At 49.4% G+C, this 20,354-nt stretch overlaps 1 protein-coding gene across 1 annotated transcript in view; it reads left to right on the top strand.

The window, feature by feature from the left end:
• The window catches only part of LOC139228306 (cyclin-dependent kinase 18-like), a 135,779-nt gene that overhangs the window by 44,485 nt on the left and 70,940 nt on the right, over nt 1-20,354 (top strand). Inside the window, exons 3-4 of the mRNA XM_070859486.1 lie at nt 15,365-15,489; nt 17,163-17,288. Of these exons, the coding sequence (XP_070715587.1) occupies nt 15,365-15,489; nt 17,163-17,288 (251 nt within the window). The remainder of the gene's footprint in view (nt 1-15,364; nt 15,490-17,162; nt 17,289-20,354) is intronic.

The following is a 20,354-nucleotide window of genomic DNA, read 5'->3' on the forward strand; positions in this document are numbered from 1 at the left end:
TAACAAACTGGCCTCAACAACTTTCTGTGGTAGAGAATTCCAGAGGTTTATAATTCTCTGAGTGAAGAAGTTTCTCCTCATCTCGGTCCTAAATGGCTTACCCCTTATCCTTCGACTGTGACCCCTGGTTCTGGACTTCCCCAACATCGGGAACATTCTTCCTGCATCTAACCTGTCCAATCCCGTCAGAATTTTATATGTTTCTATGAGGTCCCCTCTCATTCTTTTAATTCCAGTGAATATAAGCCTAGTCGATCCAGTCTTTCTTCATATGTCAGTCCTGCCATCCCGGGAATCAGTCTGGTGAACCTTCGCTGCACTCCTTCAATAGCAAGAATGTCCTTCCTCAGATTAGGAGATCAAAACTGTACACAATGTTCCAGGTGTGGTCTCACCAAGACCCTGTACAACTGCAGTAAGATCTCCCTGCTCCTATACTCAAATCCTCTCGCTATGAAGGCCAACATACCATTTTCTTTCTTCACCGCCTGCTCTACCTGCAGGGTGTCCCTCCACCCCATCACTAACATTGTTCTTGAGATCAGAAGCTCACTTGTGCGATGGTATAAAATGGGCGATATCGAATTATCCGTCCGATTTTCCTTTCTATTGCAGACGATAAACGGGACAACGGCATGTAGTACGCTCATCACCATAGGCAGTCCCTCAGAATCGAGGAAGACTTGCTTCCACTCTTAAAATGAGTCCTTAGGTGGCCAAACAGTCCAATATGAGAGCCACAGACTCTGTCACAGGTGGGACAGATAGTCGTTGAGGGAAAGGGTGGGTGGGACTGGTTTGCCGCATGCTCCTTCCGCTGCCTGCACTTGATTTCTGCATGCTCTTGGCGATGATACTCGAGGTGCTCAGCACCCTCCCGGATGGACTTCCTCCACTTAGGGCGGTCTTTGGCCAGGGACTCCCAGGTGTCGCTAGGGATGTTGCACTTCATCAGGGCGGCTTTGAGGATGTCCTTGTACCGTTCCCTCTGCCCACCTTTGGCTCATTTGCCATGAAAGAGTTCCGAGTAGAGCGCTTGCTTTGGGAGTGTCGTGTCTGGCATGCGGACAATGTGGCCCTGCCCAGCGGAGCTGATCAAGTGTGGTCAGTGCTTCAATGCTGCGGATGGATATTGACCTACAGGCAGCCAATTCAATATCGCCCATTCTACACCACCGCCCATAGTTAACGTTAACCCCACCATGAGATAAATTGTTGCTATGACCTTGAATCCAGCAACTCCACGCTATAATGACACCTGCTACCAGTGCACTTCTCCATCCCGCAACACACTTAATTCTTGAACATAATCTAACCTTATGATGAATATTATCACCTGTGGCATTCATACAATCATAGATTCATAGAAATTTACGACACGGAAGTAGGCCGTTCGGCCCATCGTGTCTGCGCCGGCCGACAAAGAGCTATCCAGCCTAATCCCACTTTCCAGCTCTCGGTCCATAGCCCTGTAGGTTACGGCACTTCAAGTGCACATCCAAGTACTTTTTAAATGTGGTGAGGGTTTCTGCATCTACACCCTTTCAGGCAGTGAGTTCCAGACCCCCACCACCCTCTGGGTGAAGAAATTTCCCCTCAAATCCCCTCTAAACCTCCTACCATTTACTTTAAATCTATGCCTCTTGGTTGTTGACTCCTCTGCTAAGGGAAATAGGTCCTACCTATCCACCCTATCTAGGCCTCCCATAATTTTATATATATCAATAAGGTTTCCCCTCAGCCTCCTCTGTTCCAAAGAAAACAAACCCAGCCCATCAAATCTTTCCTCAGAGCTAAAGTTCTTCAGTCCAGGCAACATCCTCGTAAATCTACTCTGTACCCTCTCTGGTGCAATCACATCCTTCCTGTAATGTGGTGACCAGAACTGCACGCAGTACTCCAGCTGTGGCCTAAATAGTTGTGGAACATCTCTCCCTCTTCACAAAGTAACTTCGGCAAATGTGCTCCTGGCTATGAAGCTTCGTTTCCAGAGGAGTGCGAGTTACAATCGGTCCCTTGGCCAGAGGTCCAATTTTGCGACGTGCTCTGGTTGACTGAGTACCTGGACTGGGAGGTGAAGCATCACTGAACCTACCCTCAAATTCTTCCACTCTCGCTCATTCTCTCTCCCACCCTCAGAAACGGTGGCAATCCTCAATCTATCTTTCTTCCTTCCACCTACATTCCTTTCCATCCATCGCCAACCTTCGAGGTTGTTCCAAGCTCGGCTTTGTACAGCACGTCCTTGATTCATCTTATCTTCTCTCCCATTCTATTCAACCTCGGGGGTTGTGCTACACCCGCGACCTCTATCACCTAGAAGGACCAAGGCAGCAGGCGCATGGGAACACCACCACCTTCCACGTTCCCCTCCCAGTTGCATACCATCCTGATTTGAAAATATATCGGCCGTTCCTTCACCGTCGCTGGGTCAAAATCCTGGCACTCCCTCCCTAACAGCACTGTGGGAGTACCTTCACCACACGGAGTGGCTCCCCACCATCTTCTCAAGGGGCAATTAGGGATGGGCAATAAATGCCGGCCCTGCCCACGACGCCAACATCCCGTGAGCGGCTAAAAAAGAAACACTGGGCTTTAGCCTGTTGTCTCGGTTTCACTGTTAGAAAAACATGGGTGCCTGGCACCGAATGGGTTATAGTGTTGGGCCGTGTGTGGTACAAGTGTTAATCTTCAGGATCAAAGGGAGGTGGGCCGAGAGAAAAGCCTTTGAATTCTAAAAGCTTTTTGGCAGCATCCGTGTGTAGTTCCACATCCGCTCCCTTTGATATCCCAATTCCCATTATTCGGCTTGACAAAAATAAGCCCACTAATAAATAGCAGAGAGATAATTAAAATAAATCACTCATGCATCCCATGTGGCGATGAAATGACAATCATTAACATACCTGCGACCCGCGGTGAGTCTCTTGGAAGGTGCGCTTCCGTTAAATTCCGTGTACTCCACAACCCCCCCGACCCTCCCTGCCCCCACCTCCAGCCCTCCCCACCCCCACCCCCCAATCCTCCCCCCCGTCCCTCCTCGCCCCCACCGCCCCCTGACCCTCACCTCCCCGACCCTCTCCGCCAATCCTCCCCCCAACTCTCCCCGCCCCCCACCCCTGACCCTCCCTGCCCCCTCCCCCCACCCCCAACCCTCCTCGCCCCCACCACCCCCCTGACCCTCAACCCCCCGACCCTCTCCGCCAATCCCGCCCCCACCCCTGACCCTCCCTGCCCCCACCGCCAGCCCTCCCCGCTCCCCCCCCAACCCTCCCTGCCCCCACCCCCGACCCTCCCCCCCCCCCCCAACCCTCCCCGGCCCCCCGCCCCCAGCTCCCTTTCGCTGGCCACGCGAGCAGTCGCTTTTGCAGATCTTCCCTCTCCTCGTCCACCTCCACCTCGGTCTTTCACACTCCAGAGTTTCCCATTCCTTCTCTTCACTTTCCTAATTCCCTTCCCTCTTCTCCCAGACGTGCTAACTCAGGCTGTGCTACACATAACGGCCACAGCATTTCTGCTCCCCGTCGCCCTGCAGTGGACCAAAGTCGGGAATTTTAGCATCATCCCAAGATTTTAACCTCCTTTCACTTTAACGGGCGCAGAATCCACCAGTTTCCCCCCCGCCCCCAGTAGGTGCTATTAGCTGACGAGGCCCCGGGCAAGAAAGGCAATTCACCCTTAAAGCAACAGTGCAAGTGAATTCTCGGACGGGTAGAAGCAGATTCTAATAGTAAGCGAAGTGACCTTTCAACTTATCGACAGTAATTATAGTCAGAAAGGAGTTCACCCAACACTAAACCCCCCCCCCCACCACCGCTGACCTAACATCGAGCTGACAGCTAAAATGTAAACAAAGCACATTTGCAGAAAACTGCAAACTGGTCAGTCATCATACTGGTCAAACTGGTCACATCGCGGGGTAAAGATTCAGTAGCTTAGCGCCCCTGGAAAGGATGGGAACAGGGGCGCTAAGGGGCTCGGAGCCACGAGCGCCGGAATTCGCGCCGCTCGGCACATTCAGTGTGCCAGTGTCGGCAGCGCTGACCAGTACCGCCCAGGAGCGGCGCGCCGGTGTACAACACCCCCCCGGTGTCCACGGCATTTCGAAATTAGGTTCCAGAGGCACCCGTAGCGCCCCCTAGTGCAAGCTGGCAATGCAGTGCTGTCCCGGGGCGCTACGGGAAGGAATGATTGGAAAAGCGAAGTTAATTTAATATTTCGCTGATTTATTTTTGCGATTCACCTGTATTTGGGGGAGGGGGGTGGGGGCGAGTGGCGGGGTAATTTATCGGGAATGTTTTGTGTGTATTTTGTCCCGATTTTTTTTTCCCAGGGAGGCCTCTCTGAGGGCGCTACGAAGCCGGTTCTTTAGCACGGGATATTCGGTTGCTTACCCGGCCTAGCGCCCCGAGAGAAGTGAAGAACACTTCCCTTAGCGCTCTGCTCCACTCTCAGGATGCAGCGACCGAATTGTTTGGCTGCAAACCATTTCCCGGCGCAAAATTTACCGCTACCGGCCGCCATTAGCGCACTAAGTAGCCTCCAACCTAATCTCCACCCCAGTGTCTTTTAATGTCGTTTATTTATTTTTTGTTGCCTGTTGGTCAATCTCTGGTGGGACAGCACGCAAGAGTCTTCAGCTAAGGTGGGGCTGGAGGGTGGGAGATAATTGGACCAGGTGGCGCAGTAGTAAATAAGCCCCATTTTAAAATTATTCTGTCCTTGTTTTTTTGCATTTGCATTATACATTCCTCTGTCCATGTGCATTTTAGTCATTCAGGGCATGTGGGCATCGCTGGCAAGGCCAGCATTTATTGCCCGTCCCTAATTGCCCTTAACTGAGTGGCTCGCTGGGCCATTCCACAGGTTGGTTAAGAGTCAACCACATTGCTGTGTGTCTGGAGTCACATAGAGGACAGACCAGGGTAAGGCCGGCAGATTTCCTTCCCTAAAGGACATTAGTGGCCCAGATGGGTTTTTACGACAATCCGGTAGTTTCATGGTCACCATAACTGATACCAGCTTTTTATTCCAGATTTATTTAATAAACTGAATTTAAATTCCCCGACTGCCATGGTGGGATTTGAATTCACTTCTACCAAATCATTCGTCCAGATCTCTGGATTACTCACCCAATTACATTACCACAAAACGACCATTCCCTTTGGGCTGGGTTTTCGGTCTTCTGCCGCCCCTGTTCGCGCCCCGGATGGATGACAATGGCGGCGGTGAACTCTTCCAGACGGGAGACGAGTTTCCAGTGCCCCGCCGGTGGTTTTCGGGGCTGGTTTCGGCGCGGAGCATTACCGCCTGCGAGAGGTGAGCTGGTTGTGACACCGGCTCAATTTTTGACTCCCGCCCGATCGGTAGCACCGCGCAGCGCCCCCTGCTGGGACCGCCTGTGAGAGCGTGCGGCACAAGCTGTAACGGCCTCAGTGAGGTAAGTAATGTCGCCCTCGGGTACGTGTGATTATTATAACATCATGGTGGCATGAGTTATTTATTGGGAATGTTTTCAGGTATTATTTTCAGGTTTTTTTTTCTCCCCGGACTTCTCTCAGAGCGCTCCGAGGCCGGCTGTTTAGCTCGGGATTTTCCCATGCTCAGCCGGCCTAGCGCCCTGAGAGAGGTGTGTAACGCCTCCCTTAGCACTCCGCCCTGCACTCAGGGCCCAGCTGGTAAATTTTGCTGAATGAGGCGCAAACTGTTCCCGGGCGCAAACTTTACCGCCCCACCGCCATTACCGCCCCGAAACGAGTGGAACCGAAAATCCCTAACTGGAAAGTGTCTATTGTAAACTCTTCGCGCTGTATTTAAACCCTCCCACCAATAGTGGCGCTACAGTATCTCCACCACTCCGGGGGAGGGGTAGAGAAGGGGGAAATCTACCCCCATATTCCCATAAGGAAGGGGCCCTAGAAATGGTGGATGCATTGGTGATCATTTTCCAACAGTCTATCGACTCTGAATCGGTTCCTATGGACTGGAGGGTAGCTAATGTAACACCACTTTTTAAAAAAGGAGGGAGAGAGAAAGCGGGTAATTATAGATTGGTTAGCCTGACATCAGTAGTGGGGAAAATGTTGGAATCAATTATTAAAGATGAAATAAACAGCGCATTTGGAAAGTAGTGACAGGATCTGTCCAAGTCAGCATGGATTGATGAAAGGGAAATCATGCTTGACAAATCTTCTAGAATTTTTTTCAGGATGTAACTAGTAGAGTGGACAAGAGAGAACCAGTGGATGTGGTGTATTTGGACTTTCAAAAGGCTTTTGACAAGATCCCACACAAGAGATTGGTGTGCAAAATTAAAGCACATGGTATTGGGGGTAATGTATTGACGTGGATAGAGAACTGGTTGGCAGACAGGAAGCAGAGAGTCGGGATAAATGGGTCCTTTTCAGAATGGCAGGCAGTGACTAGTGGGGTGCTGCAGGGCTCAGTGCTGGGACCCCAGCTTTTTACAATATACATCAATGATTTAGATGAAGGAATTGAGTGTAATATCTCCAAGTTTGCAGATGACACTAAGCTGGGTGGCGGTGTGAGCTGTGAGGAGGATGCTAAGAGGCTGCAGGGTGACTTGGACAGGTTAGGTGAGTGGGCAAATGCATGACAGATGCAGTATAATGTGGATAAATGTGAGGTTATCCACTTTGGTGGCAAAAACATGAAGGCAGAATATTATCTGAATGGCGGCAGATTAGGAAAAGGGAAGGTGCAACGAGACCTGGGTGTCATAGTTCATCAGCCATTGAAAGTTGGCATGCAGGTACAGCAGGCGGTGAAGAAGGCAAATGGCATGTTGGCTTTCATAGCTAGGGGATTTGAGTATAGGAGCAGGGAGGTCTTACTACAGTTGTACAGGGCCTTGGTGAGGCCTCACCTGGAATATGGTATTCAGTTTTGGTCTCCTAATATAAGGAAGGATGTTCTTGCTATTGAGGGAGTGCAGCGAAAGTTCACCAGACTGATTCCCGGGATGGCAGGGCTGACATATGAGGAGAGACTGGATCGATTGGGCCTGTATTCATTGGAGTTTAGAAGAATGAGAGGGGAATCTCATAGAAACATATAAAATTCTGACGGGACTGGACAGGTTAGATGCAGGAAGAATGTTTCCGATTTTGGGAAAGTCCAGAACCAGGGGTCACAGTCTAAGGATATGGGGTAAGCCATTTAGGATTGAGATGAGGAGAAACTTCTTCACTCAGAGAGTTGTTAACCTGTGGAATTCTCTACCGCAGAGAGCTGTTGATGCCAGTTCGATAGATATATTCAAGTACGTTTGAAGTACTTCCAAACCTTGGCTGCCCCGTGTCCTAAATCGCACCAAGTCCCGCTCACCCATCACCCCCTGTGCTCGCTGCCCCGTGTCCTAACTCGCACCAAGTCCTGCTCACCCATCACCCCTATGCTAGCTGACCTACATTGGCTCCCGGTTAAGCAACACCTCGATTTCAAAATTCTCATCCTTGTTTACAAATTCCTCCATGGCTTCACCCCTCCCTATCTCTGTAATCCCTTCCAGCCTCACAATACCCGTCCCCCCCACCTCCCCCCACCGAGATGTCTGTGTTCCTCTCATTCTGCCCTTCTGAGTATCCCTGATTATAATCGCTCCACCATTGGTGGCCGTGCCTTCTGTTGCCTGGACCCCAAGCTCTGAAACTCCCTGCCTAAACCTCTCCTCCTTACGTACTCTGGGATGCAGACTATCAGGCCCCGGGGATTTATCGGCCTTCAATCCCATCAATTTCCCTAACACAATTTCCTGCCTAATAAGGATTTCCTTCAGTTCCTCCTTCTCACCAGACCCTTGGTCCCCTAGTACTTCTGGAAGGTTATTTGTGTCTTCCTTCGTGAAGACAGAACCAAAGTATTTGTTCAATTGGTCTGCTATTTCTTTGTTCCCCATTATAAATTCACCTGAATCTGACTGCAAGGGACCTACGTTTGTCTTCACTGATCTTTTTCTCTTCACATATCTCTAGAAGCTTTTGCAGTCAGTTTTTATGTTTCCGGCAAGCTTCTTCTCGTATTCTATTTTCCCCCTCTTAATTAAACCCTTTGTCCTCCTCTGCTGAATTCTAAATTTCTCCCAGTCCTCAGGTTTGCTGTTTTTTCTGGCCAATTTATATGACTCTTCCTTGGATTTAACACTATCCTTAATTTCTCTTGTTAGCCACGGTTGAGCCACCTTCCCCATTTTATTTTTACTCCAGACAGGGATGTACAATTGCTGAAGTTCATCCATGTGATCTTTAAATGTTTGCCATTGCCTGTCCGCCGTCAACCCTTTATGTATCATTTGCCAGTCTATTCTAGCCAATTCATGCCTCAAACCATCGAAGTTACCTTTCCTTAAGTTCAGGACTTTAGTTTCTGAATTAACTTGTCACTCTCCATCTTAATAAAGAATTCTACCATATTATGGTCACTCTTCCCCAAGGGGCCTCGCACAACAAGATTGCTAATTAGTCCTTTCTCATTACATATCACCCAGTCTATGATGGCCTGCTCCCTGGTTTGTTCCTTGACATATTGGTCTCGAAAACCATCCCTAATACACTCCAGGAAATCCTCCTCCACCGCATTGCTACCAGTTTGGTTAGTCCAATCAATATCTAGATTAAAGTCACCCATGATTACTGCTGTACTTTTATTGTATGCATCCCTAATTTCTTGTTTGATGCTGTCCCCAACCATACTACTACTGTTTGGTGGTCTGTACATAACTCCCACTAACGTTTTCTGCCCTTTGGAATTCTGCAGCTCCACCCATACCGATTCCATATCATCCAAGCTAATGTCCTTTCTTACTATTGCATTAATTTCCTCTTTAATCAGCAATGCCACCCCACCTCATTTTCCTTTCTGTCTATCCTTCCTAAATGTTGTAAAACCCTGAATGTTGAGTTCCCAGCCTTGACCACCCTGGAGCCATGTCTCCATGATGCCAATTACATCATAACTGCTATCTGCGCAGTTAATTCATCCACCTTATTCCGAATGCTCCTCGCATTGAGGCACAGAGCCTTCAGGCTTGTCTTTCGAACACAATTTTCCCTTTTAGAATTTTGCTGTAATGTGGCCCTTTTTGCTTTTTGCCGTAGGTTTCTCTACCCTCCACTTTTACTTTTCTTCTTTCTATCTTTTGCTTCTGCCCCCATTCTACTTCCCTCTGTCTCCCCGCATAGGTTCCCATCCCCCTGCCATATTACTTTAACTCCTCCCCAACAGCACTAGCAAACACTCCCCCTAGGACATTGGTTCTGGTCCTGCCCAGGTGCAGACCGTCCGGTTTGTACTGGTCCCACCTCCCCCAGAACTGGTTCCAATGTCTCAGGAATTTGAACCCCTCCCTTCTGCACCACTCCTCAAGCCACGAATTCATCTGAGCTGTCCTGTAATTCCTACTCTGACTAGCACGTGGCACTGATAGCAATCCTGAGATTACTACTTTTGAGGTCCTACTTTTTAATTTAGCTCCTAGCTTCTTAAATTCGTCTTGTAGGACATCATCCTGTTTTTTACCTATATCTTTGGCACCTATATGCACCACGACAACTGGCTGTTCACCCTCCCTTTTCAGAATGTCCTGCACCCGCTCCGAGACATCCTTGACCCTTGCACCAGGGAGGCAATATACCATCCTGGAGTCTCGGCTGCGGCCGCAGAAACGTCTATCTATTCCCCTTACAATTGAATCCCCTATCACTATAGCTCTCCCACTCTTTTTCCTGCCCTCCTGTGCAGCAGAGCCACCCACGGTGCCATGAACTTGGCTGCTGCTGCCCTCCCCTGATGAGTCACCCCCACCCCCCCCTCAACAGTACCCAAAGTGGTGTATCTGTTTTGCAGGGGGATGACCGCAGGGAACCCCTGCACTGCCTTCCTTGCACTGCTCTTCCTGTTGAACACCCATTCCCTATCTGGCTGTGTACCCCCTTTACCTGTGGTAAGACCAACTCACTAAACATGCTATTCATGTCATTCTCAGCATTGTGCATGCTCCAGAGTGAATCCACCCGCAGCTCGTGTCCGTCAGGAGCTGCAGCCGGATACACTTCCCGCACACGTAGTCGTCAGGGACACCGGAAGCGTCCCTGACTTTAAACATAGTACAGGAGGAGCATAACACGTGTCCGAGCTGTCCTGCCATGACTTAACCCCTAGATAAACTTCATTTGGCTTTTGACACTGTCCCACACAAGAGATTGGTGTGCAAAATCAAAGCACATGGTATTGGGGGTAATATACTGATGTGGATAGAGAACTGGTTGGCAGACAGGAAGCAAAGGGTCGGGATAAACTGGTCCTTTTCAGAATGGCAGGCAGTGACTAGTGGAGTGCCGCAGGGCTCAGTGCTGGGACCCCAGCTCTTTACAATATACATCAATGATTTGGATGAAGGAATTGAGTGTAATATCTCCAAGTTTGCAGATGACATTAAACTGGGTGGCGGTGTGAGCTGTGAGGGGGACACTAAGAGGCTGCAGGTTGACTTGGACAGGTTAGGTGAGTGGGCAAATGCATGGCAGATGCAGTATAATGTGGATAAATGTGAGGTTATCCACTTTGGGGGCAAAAACGCGAAGTCAGAATATTATCTGAATGGCGGCAGATTAGGAAAAGGGGAGGTGCAACGAGACCTGGGTGTCATGGTACATCAGTCATTGAAAGTTGGCATGCAGGTACAGCAGGCGGTGAAGAAGGCAAATGTATGTTGGCCTTCATAGCTAGGGGATTTGAGTATAGGAGCAGGGAGGTCTTACTGCAATTGTACAGAGCCTTGGTGAGGCCTCACCTGGAATATTGTGTTCAGTTTTGGTCTCCTAATCTGAGGAAGGACGTTCTTGCTATTGAGGGAGTGCAGCGAAGGTTCACCAGACTGATTCCCGGGAGGAGAGACTGGATCAACTGGGCCTTTATACATTGGAGTTTAGAAGGATGAGAGGGGATCTCATAGAAACATATAAGATTCTGACAGGACGGGGCAGGTTAGATGCGATTAGAATGTTCCCGATGTTGGGGAAGTCCAGAACCAGGGGACACAGTCTTAGGATAAGTGGTAGGCCATTTAGGACTGAGATGAGGAGAAACTTCTTCACTCAGAGAGTTGTTAACCTGTGGAATTCCCTGCCGCAGAGAGTTGTTGATGCCAGTTCATTGGATATATTCAAGGGGGGGTTAGATATGGCCCTTACAGCTAAAGGATCAAGGGGTATGGAGAGAAAGCAGGAAAGGGGTACTGAGGGAATGATCAGCCATGATCTTATTGAATGGTGGTGCAGGCTCGAAGTGCCGAATGGCATACTCCTGCACCTATTTTCTATGTTTCTATGTTTCCTCCTCTCTACCTCTCTTTCCTCCTTTAAGACGCTCCTTAAAACCTACCTCTTTGACCAAACTTTTGGTCACCTGCCTTAATTTCCTCTTAAGTGGCTCGGTGTCAAATTATTTTTTTTTTTTTGTTTTATAACACTGCTGTGATGTGCCTTGGGACATTTTACTACGTTAAAGGCGCTATATACGTACAAGTTGTTGTTGTTGTTGAAGTGTAGTCACTGTTGTAATGTGGGAAACGCAGCAGCCAAATGTGCACAGCAAGCTCCCACAAACAGTGATGTGTCAATAACCAGATGTGACTGCTGCCAATGAACCAGAATCATCATCATAGGCAGTCCCTCATATCGAGGATGACTTGCTTCCACGCCGAAAAGAGATGAGTTGGCAGGTGTTTCAATGAAGGATCTAATATTCCAGATCACGAACTACATCCTGAAGGGTGGAAGATGCCTGTGGGTGGATTTTTTTAACGTGGGGTGGCCGTTGCACACCAGCCACCACACGGGCTTGACAGAGCTAGGTCTTGGTCCAGTGGCAAGGATTAACCAAGACGACTGGAGACCAGCTCTGCTGCACGGACCGAGTGCGCACGCATATCGCAGTGTGGGCTGGGCCCGTGCTGCCCCTGGGCCCTCGCCTCTTCTGGGCCCTGAACTCTCGCCTCTTCTGGGCCCCGGTCACACCCCTCTACGAACTCTTGCCAGTCCTTCGCCCCGACCTCGCCGCTCCTGCTGTACCTGCCCGCGCTGCAGTCAGCCGTCGCCCTCCTGCAGCAGCACGCGCTGCTCCCTGCAGTGGTATACCACCACACGTTGCTCCCTCTAATGGCCCCGGCCTGCTGGTGGTCTTGCAGACCGGGACCGTGCTGATTTCCAGGCCAGAACCAGAAGTAGATGCTCATGCGCAGTTCCAGTGGGATTTTTGTTTGTCGTCACCGGACTTCCCAAAATGAGGAATAAAGAAGCGGATAAAAAAAAAAATCTTGTTCATTTATAATTTCATTTATGAATTGTGTGAATTGTAGAATTTATTCACGTATGAGCCGCTGGTGTGAAAGGGGATTGTGATCGGCCTTAGTGTTTCTGATCAGACGTCTCTCCCTACAGCTCCCTTGTTGACAGCCCCAACAGGTGACAAAGTAGGTTAATTGATTTTAACTTGGCAATGTGGGGTGAAGACCAGAGGTTGAGAAGGAACGAGACGACAGACTGCTAGGCTTTTAAATACCGGTAGATTGTCAGAGGGAGGGAATGAGTTCCAGACATTTAAGGTCACAGGAAAGTACAGATTAGTGCAGGAGAGAGACAATACTAATTACTGAACGCTCAAACATGGTTTTCTGCAGAGCTAGCGTAGTTGGGCTGCTCTCGACTGCAGAGCTACATGAACCACTGCGAACGATATATTTTTTTTAAATTTGTGCATTTTCCGGTTCCTTGTCAGAAGTCACTCCATCTTTTTAATTGAGGGATAAATATCGGCCAGGACACCAGGGATAACTCCCCTGCTCTTCTTCAAGATAGCACCATTGGATCTTTTACGTCCACCTGAGAGACCAGACAGATTCTCAGTTTAACATCCCATTTGACAGATGGCATCACTCCCTCACACCTCGCCATCAGCTTGGATTTTTGTGCTCAAGTCTCTGGAGTGGGAGACTTGAACCCACAACCTTCTGACTCAGATGTAAGAGATGGCCACCCACTGAGATCTTGGCCATGAGGCCCAGGACATGATAATAATCTTGTCAAAGGCCCATGTTCCAGTCATACCTGGAATACCATGTAACCTGTCGCACTGCTCTATTGTGCCAGTGATTCCCCAGGATTTACGAAGGTGCAATAAAGGGTAATTTAGAAGTGTCAGCTTAGATTTTTGTGCTCAAGTCTCTGGAGTGGGACTTGAACCCACAACCTGCCGCCTACTGAGGCGAGAGTGCTGCCCACTGAGCCACGGCTGACACTCAGCTATGTGGGGTGCTCCTAACAGTACAAGACTGGGTACAGTCAAATAGAATTTCCACGGGGGGTTTGCGACGGGAGTTTGGAAAAATCCTCATAGTAACAGCATAGATGGCGGCGGAGCACGTGAGCGTACCGGTGGACACCGCGTGCTCCATCTCCAGGGACGCAACAGCCCGACAACTATCTTTGTAGAAAACAATCAAGTGACCCCTGATTAAAGCGGGGTGGGCATAATCCAAAAACTTTTCAAGCGCCCTTTTTTTTTTGTTTTGTATTTTTTTTTTAGGGCACTAAAACACAAATTATACAAGTTTCCCCTGGTTAAGAGTGGGGGGGGGGAGGCGGGGCATGGGTGGTGATGGAGGGGGGGGGGGGAGCACTAAAACCGACAACTTAAACAAATTAAACTTTAGACATTTAAAATCAAATTAAAATTTGGTTGGCGTGGGTGATGATGCACTCCAGTCCCTCCAGTTCCCACCTCTCGTGCAACAACAGCCATACAACTCTTTTTGGTTGCACAAAACAAACAGTTAAATCAAGTTCCCCCCTGATCTGGGGGACACTTCAAACATTTTTCAAGGCCCTTTTTTTTTGTTTTTTGGGGTTTTCTTTTTGGAGGGTTTTTTTTTTGGGGCTCTAAAAGATAAATATATACAAGTGCCCCCTATAAACGGGGAGGGGGCCACTAACACCGGCAATAAAACAAATTAAACTTTAAAACATATAAAATCAAATTAAAATTTGGTTGCCCGGGGTGATGATGCACTCCAGTCCCCCCGGTGCCCACCTCTCGTGCAACAACAGACTTACAAACCTGTGAGCATATTCACAGGTGCGTACATGACAGGTGGCGACTTCTTTTGTCCGATAATGCCTTGGGAGGTTTTGCTGTGATATAGGCGCTATAGAAAGGCAAGTTGTTGTCCTGAGTCACATCCAGTGCGGCTGTTTGAGCTGCTCGGCAGGTGGTCGCTGAGAGCTGAGTCCGTTTAATAAATCGCTGCCTCCTACGCACCAAACCCCTCCGCAAGCAATGCCCACGTCAGTCACGATCCCCATCGAGCGACTTGCTTTTCAATGTTTCTTTCTTTTTCGAATTCCGTTGATATAAAAAGGCCAGACAGCCAATTAGTGCCGCCACTTTACTCCAATTTCAACAGGACTTGCTCACCGAACAAACTGCGTGACAGTGTACTGTAGGTAGAAAGTAAACACATCTGTCCAATGCTGCAGTCTATTAATAGAATCAGCTGTGCACTCCCTGTGAGCTTCCTCTTGTGTCTTTGAAACAAGGTAATTCACAGCACGCTTAAGTTGAACGGGTTTACATAAGAACACAAGAAATAGGAGCAGGAGTCGGCCATTTGCCTCCCTGAGCCTGCTCCACCATTTAATACGATCATGGACTCAGCTCCACTTCCCTGCCCGCTCCCCATAACCCTTCACTCCCTTATTGTTTAAAAATCTGTCTATCTCCACCTTAAACATATTCAATGACCCAGCCTCCACAGCTCTCTGGGGCAGAGAATTCCACAGATTTACAACCCTCTGAGAGAAGAAATTTCTCCTCGTCTCAATGGAGTACTTTTTGAAGTGTAATCACTGTTGTATTGTGGGAAACACAGCAGCCAATTTGTGCACAGCAAGCTCCCACACACAGTAAGGTGATAATGACCAGATAATTTCATTTTTAGAGATAAGTAATGACCAGGGCACTGGGAATAACTCCCCTGCTCTTCGAAATAGTGCCGTGAGATCCTATACATCCACCTGAGAGAGCAGACGGGACCTCGGTTTAACGTCTCACCTGAAAGACAGGGGGAGGGGTGATGGGGGTAATTGTGACTTTTGAATGTGTGAAATGACCCGTATCGTGTTACATCTCTCCTGATTTTCATTTCCATATCAACGTGTAGCCAACAGCTTGATGTACCTTCTCCCTGGTTTGATATTTTAGCCAATTTGTCAAATGTAAGTGCTTCTGAATGTATTTACAGTCCCGTTTGGTTCCGGTTCACTGTTTCCTGCTTCTCTTTATTTAGATATTGCACATGAAAACCTCCCGCTGACCTTGAATGTGCACACGGACCAGGTAACATCAGAAGACGCTCACTCGCCAAACCCCCTGCGTTACAGGAAACACCGACAGCGCAGGTTCTCGACGGAGGTACCGTACCGTGTCTCGCTTCAGGTCTGTGTGTTGCTAATCAGCAGGGGACTCGATCGGGTTACTGGTCTTGCATTTTCCAACACACTCCTGACCGGCCTTCAGTCTTCATAGTCAGCTGTGGCTCAGTGGGTAGAATGTTTGCTTCTGGGTCAGAAGGTTGTGGGTTCAAGTCCCACTCCAGGAACTTGTAGCGCAAAAAAATCTAGGCTAACACTCCAGTGCAGTGCCAAGGGAGTGCTGCACTGCCGGAGGTGCTGTCATTCAGCTGAGACTTTAAACCGAGGCCCTGTCTGCCCTCGCAGGTGGATGTAAAAGATCCCATGCCACTATTTCGAAGAAGAGCAGGGGAATTATCCCTGGTGTCCTGGACAATATTTATCCCTCAATCAACATAACAAAAATAGATTATCTGGTCATTATCATGTTGCTGTTTGTGGGAGCTTGCTGTGCCATCCTCGTCTGCCATCCGGACATGCCATGGTGCACCATCTTGCCGCCCGGAGGAGACGGGGGTCCCCAATGGAGTGCACTCTACGTGGGAGTCCTCCCTCTATTTATTGGGGACTTGGCCTGGAGGGTGTTGCATGGAGCAGTCCCGTGCAATAAGTTTTTAAGTCGGTTCACGGGCTCCCAGGCCTCCTGCAATTTCTGCGGTCTAGAGGAGTCCGTGTTCCACGTGTATGTTCAGTGTGTGAGGTTGCAGCCCCTCTTCCAATATTTGAAGGGACTGCTCCTCAAATTCTGGTTGCACTTCAGTCTCACACTCCTGATCTTTGGGCACCTTGTGCGGAGGGGAGCAGGCACGTTGGCAAGCCGCCTCGTAGGACTGCTCCCAGGCCTGTCCAAGGGGGCCATCAGCCGGTCCAGGCAGCGGGCGGTCGAGGGGGTCGTTCAGCCCGACTGCCTGCCTCTCTTCCGCAGTTACATCCGAGCCAGGGTGTCCCTGGAGATGGAGCACGCGGTGTCCACCGGTACGCTCGCGGCCTTCCACGAGAGGTGGGCGCCGGAGGGACTGGAGTGCATCATCACCTCCGGCAACCAACTTTTAATTTGATTTTAAATGTCTAAAGTTTAATTTGTTTAAGTTGTCAGTTTTAGTGCTCCCCCCCTTTTAGCCAGGGGGCACTTGTATAATTTGTGTTTTAGTGCCCTCAAAAAAAAATACAAAACAAAAAAAAAGGGGGGGCACTTGATTATTTGTTTTCTACAAAAATAGTTGTAGAGCTGTTGAGTTGTGAGTGGCTTAGGCAGTCACGTGACACAAGACTCAATAAAACCCCAGCCAGTTGGGTTCGGGGGATCCACGATGAGGCAGGTGGTTGTGAGCCTGGTGGATAAACTGGTAATGTGTCGTGTGATTGTTAAACCTTTGCTAATAAACCAACTAGTTCTCAATAGCAATGTGTTGCTATGAATTCTAAGAGCACATGGAGCAAATACATTACAATGGGGAAAGGGCGGGGGAATGGGACTGGCTGAGGTGCTCTTGCAGAGAGCCGGCACGGGCTCAACCGGCTAAATGGCCTCCTTCTGTGCTGTAACCATTCTATGAACCAGTCCAAGCCGGCGTTTATGCTCCACTTGAGCTAATTGCGTTCTCTCTTTCTTTCTTCTCTCTCCCGCTCCCCTCACCTCACCCCACCCCCGCCATCCCCCCCCCACCCCCCCAGGACTTGAGCAAGAGACTGTCACTGCCGACGGACATTAGGCTCCCGGAGGAATTCCTACAGAAGCTACAGCTGGAGAGCCCACCCCTTCCCAAGACACTGAGCCGGACGTCCCGCAGGGCTTCGCTGGTGAGTGGCTTACTGGGAGCGGCCGGAGACTCCTACCTCTCGCCACACAGGAGGCTGCTTCCTCTTCTCCTCCTCCTCCTCCTTCTTCTTCTTCTCTCCTTCTTCCTTCTTTACTTTCTTCTTCTTCTTATTTTTTCATACAGTAGTGGCAAAGTAAGTCAAACGTCAATATCCATGTCGGATATCCAGGGCCAAAGCTTCCGGTGTAACAGCGTGGATATCCTGTAGGCTGCCTTCTGAGGGCAGTGCTCGATGATGTGCTCCAGGGTCTGATTCGGAAATCCACAGTTGTATGATGGGGAGGCTTTAACCTTCCACCGATGGAGAAGGTGGCAGCATCGACCGTGACCGGTTCTGAGGCGGTTGATGGTTGTCCACTGTTTGTGAGGAAGGTTTGATCCTTCAGGTTGTACTGTGGGCTCCTCGATAAGGAATCCATTCCGTATGTCGCAGTTCTTCCAAGCATTTCGCCGTCGGTCATCGAGGCTGAGGGGAGATCGCTGACGGGCTTCAGCAACGGTCCAAATGGCCTTCTAGATTCGAGACGGGTTGGGGGTAGGTTGTTCAGGTCGGCACAGGAGCAGGAGGAGGCCATTCAGCCCCTCGAGCCTGTTCCGCCTACTACATGTAGCAACACCATAAACCTTTGCCTTGGGAGGGAGGAAACTTTCTCCCCACTGCGACAGAAGGTATCCACGTGTGTGGAGTTTGTCGAGGACTTGAGATACCAACTCGGACACAGGCGAAACACTGCGGATGCTGGAAATCTGAAATACAAACAGAAAAATCCTGGAAATCTCAGCAGGTCAGGCAGCATCTGTGGAGAGAAAAACAGAGTTAACGTTTCAGGTCGATGACCCTTCGCCAGAACTGGAAAAGGTTCGAGATGTAACAGGTTTTTAAGCAAGTGTCGGGGCAGGGAAAGCGGGGAGGTGGGGGGGAAAGAACAAAAGGGGAAGGCAGGAGAGATTAAAAAACATCTCCTTTTCCCTCGCACCATCATCGCTTTTGTCCTTTAGATGATTGAAGGAGTTGATAGGGTAGAGAGAGAGATACTATTCCCTCTGGTGGGGGGAGACCAGAACAAGGGGGCATCACCTTAAAATTAGAGCCAGGCCGTTCAGGAATGATGTTAGGAAGCACTTCTTCACACAAAGGGCAGTGGAAATATGGAACTCTCTCCCCCAAAGAGCTGTTGAGGCTGGAGAGAGGCAATTGAAAATTTACAAAACTGAGTTTGATATATTTTTGTTGGGTAAGGGTATGAAGGGTTAGGGAAGGGTATGAAGGGTTAGGGAACCAAGGCGGGTAGCTGGAGTTAAGGTACAGATCACACTTGATCTGATTGAATGGCGGAACAGGCTTGAGGGGCTGAACGGCCTCCTGCTGTTCCTATGTAACTCCCCAGGCTCTAATAGCTTTCGTTCAGTGGTAGCACTCTCGCCTCTAAGTTAATGGGAATAAAAATCGGAGAGGTATAAAGTGCGATGCCAAATCGCTCTCACAGTCAAAAACTATCTCTCAATCTTGTTCCGCACTAAATGGAAACCAGTGGTATGGGTTGCCACCAAGTGGTGATTTCCACTCACTGCATAGTTCGTATTGCAAGGGGATGGAGTACGAAAGCAGGGAAGTCCTGCTGCAACTGTACAGGGTATTGGTGAGGCCACACCTGCAGTACTGCGTGCAGTTTTGGCCTCCTTATTTAAGGAGGGATATACTTTCATTGGAGTTCAGAGAAGGTTCACGATGTTGATTCTTAAGATGAAGGGGTTGACTTATGAAGAAAGGTTGAACGGGTTGGGCCTATACTCATTGGAGTGTAGAAGAATGAGAGGTGATCTTATTGAAACATATAAGATACTGAGGGGGCTTGACAAGGTGGATGCAGAGAGGATGTTTCCACTTGTGGGGGAATCTAGAACTGGGAGGCATAGTTTAAGAATAAGGGGTCACCTATTTAAAACAGATGAGGAGGAATTTCTTCTCTCAGAGGGTTGTAAATCTGAGGAGTTCTCTGCCCAGCGAGCTGTGGAGGCTGGGTCATTGAATATATTTAAGGCGGAGATAGACAGATTTTTGAGCGATAAGGGAATAAAGGGTTATGGGGAGCGGGCAGGGAAATGAAGCTAAGTCCAAAATCAGATCAGCCATGACTTTATTGAATGGCGGAGCAGGCTCGAGGGGCCAAATGGCCTACTCCTGCTCCTAATTCTTATGTTCTTATCACAGCTGGCCTCGATTATAAACCCCCCTCACCCAGCGAGCATGGTGTCTGTGAGAGGTTGATGACATTCAGGCCTAGCCCGATTACCGACCTGAGGTCACACCAGCTCGTTACAGGCACTGGGCCTCCAGCCCCTGCCTCGATGAAAGCCCCGGCAATCCCAGGCCTGTGTAAAGGGTGGAGTGGAGGCCCGTTGTCATGACGCCAGCCTTTAATTTCTGTCATTAGGACCCATGGAGCAACGTTTCGGTGTCAGCCGTGGCTCAGTGGGCAGCACGCTCGCTGCTGAGCTATGAGGTCATGCGTTCAAGTCCCACTCCAGAGACTTGAGCTCAAAATCTAGGCTGACACTCCCAGTGCAGTGCTGAGGGAGTGCTGCACTGTCCGAGGTGCCGTCTTTCAGATGAGACGTTAAACCGAGGCCCCGTCTGCTCTCTCAGGTGGATGTAAAAGATCCCATGGCACTATTGAAGAAGAAGAGCAGGGGAGTTATCCCCGGTGTCCTGGGGCCAATATTTATCCCTCAAACAACATCACTAAAACGGATTATCTGGTTGTGATGTATGTACCTGTGAGTATGCTCACAGGCTGGTGGAGCTGCTGCACTGTGAGTGGCTTAGCCAGTCACGTGATGTTCATAAGACTCAATAAAACCCCGGCCAGTTGGGTTCGGGGGATCCACGATGAGGCAGGTAGTTGTGAGCCTGGTGGATGTACTGGTCGGGTTCAGTGTGATTGTTAAACCTTTGCAAATAAAACAGCTAGTTCCTTACAGCAAATGTGTCGGCTGTGAATTCTTAAGCAAAGGACCCATGAAGCAAATACACTTCACTGGTCAT

The sequence above is a fragment of the Pristiophorus japonicus genome, chromosome 17 (genome assembly GCF_044704955.1).
Source record: "Pristiophorus japonicus isolate sPriJap1 chromosome 17, sPriJap1.hap1, whole genome shotgun sequence".
Lineage (NCBI taxonomy): Eukaryota > Metazoa > Chordata > Chondrichthyes > Pristiophoridae > Pristiophorus > Pristiophorus japonicus.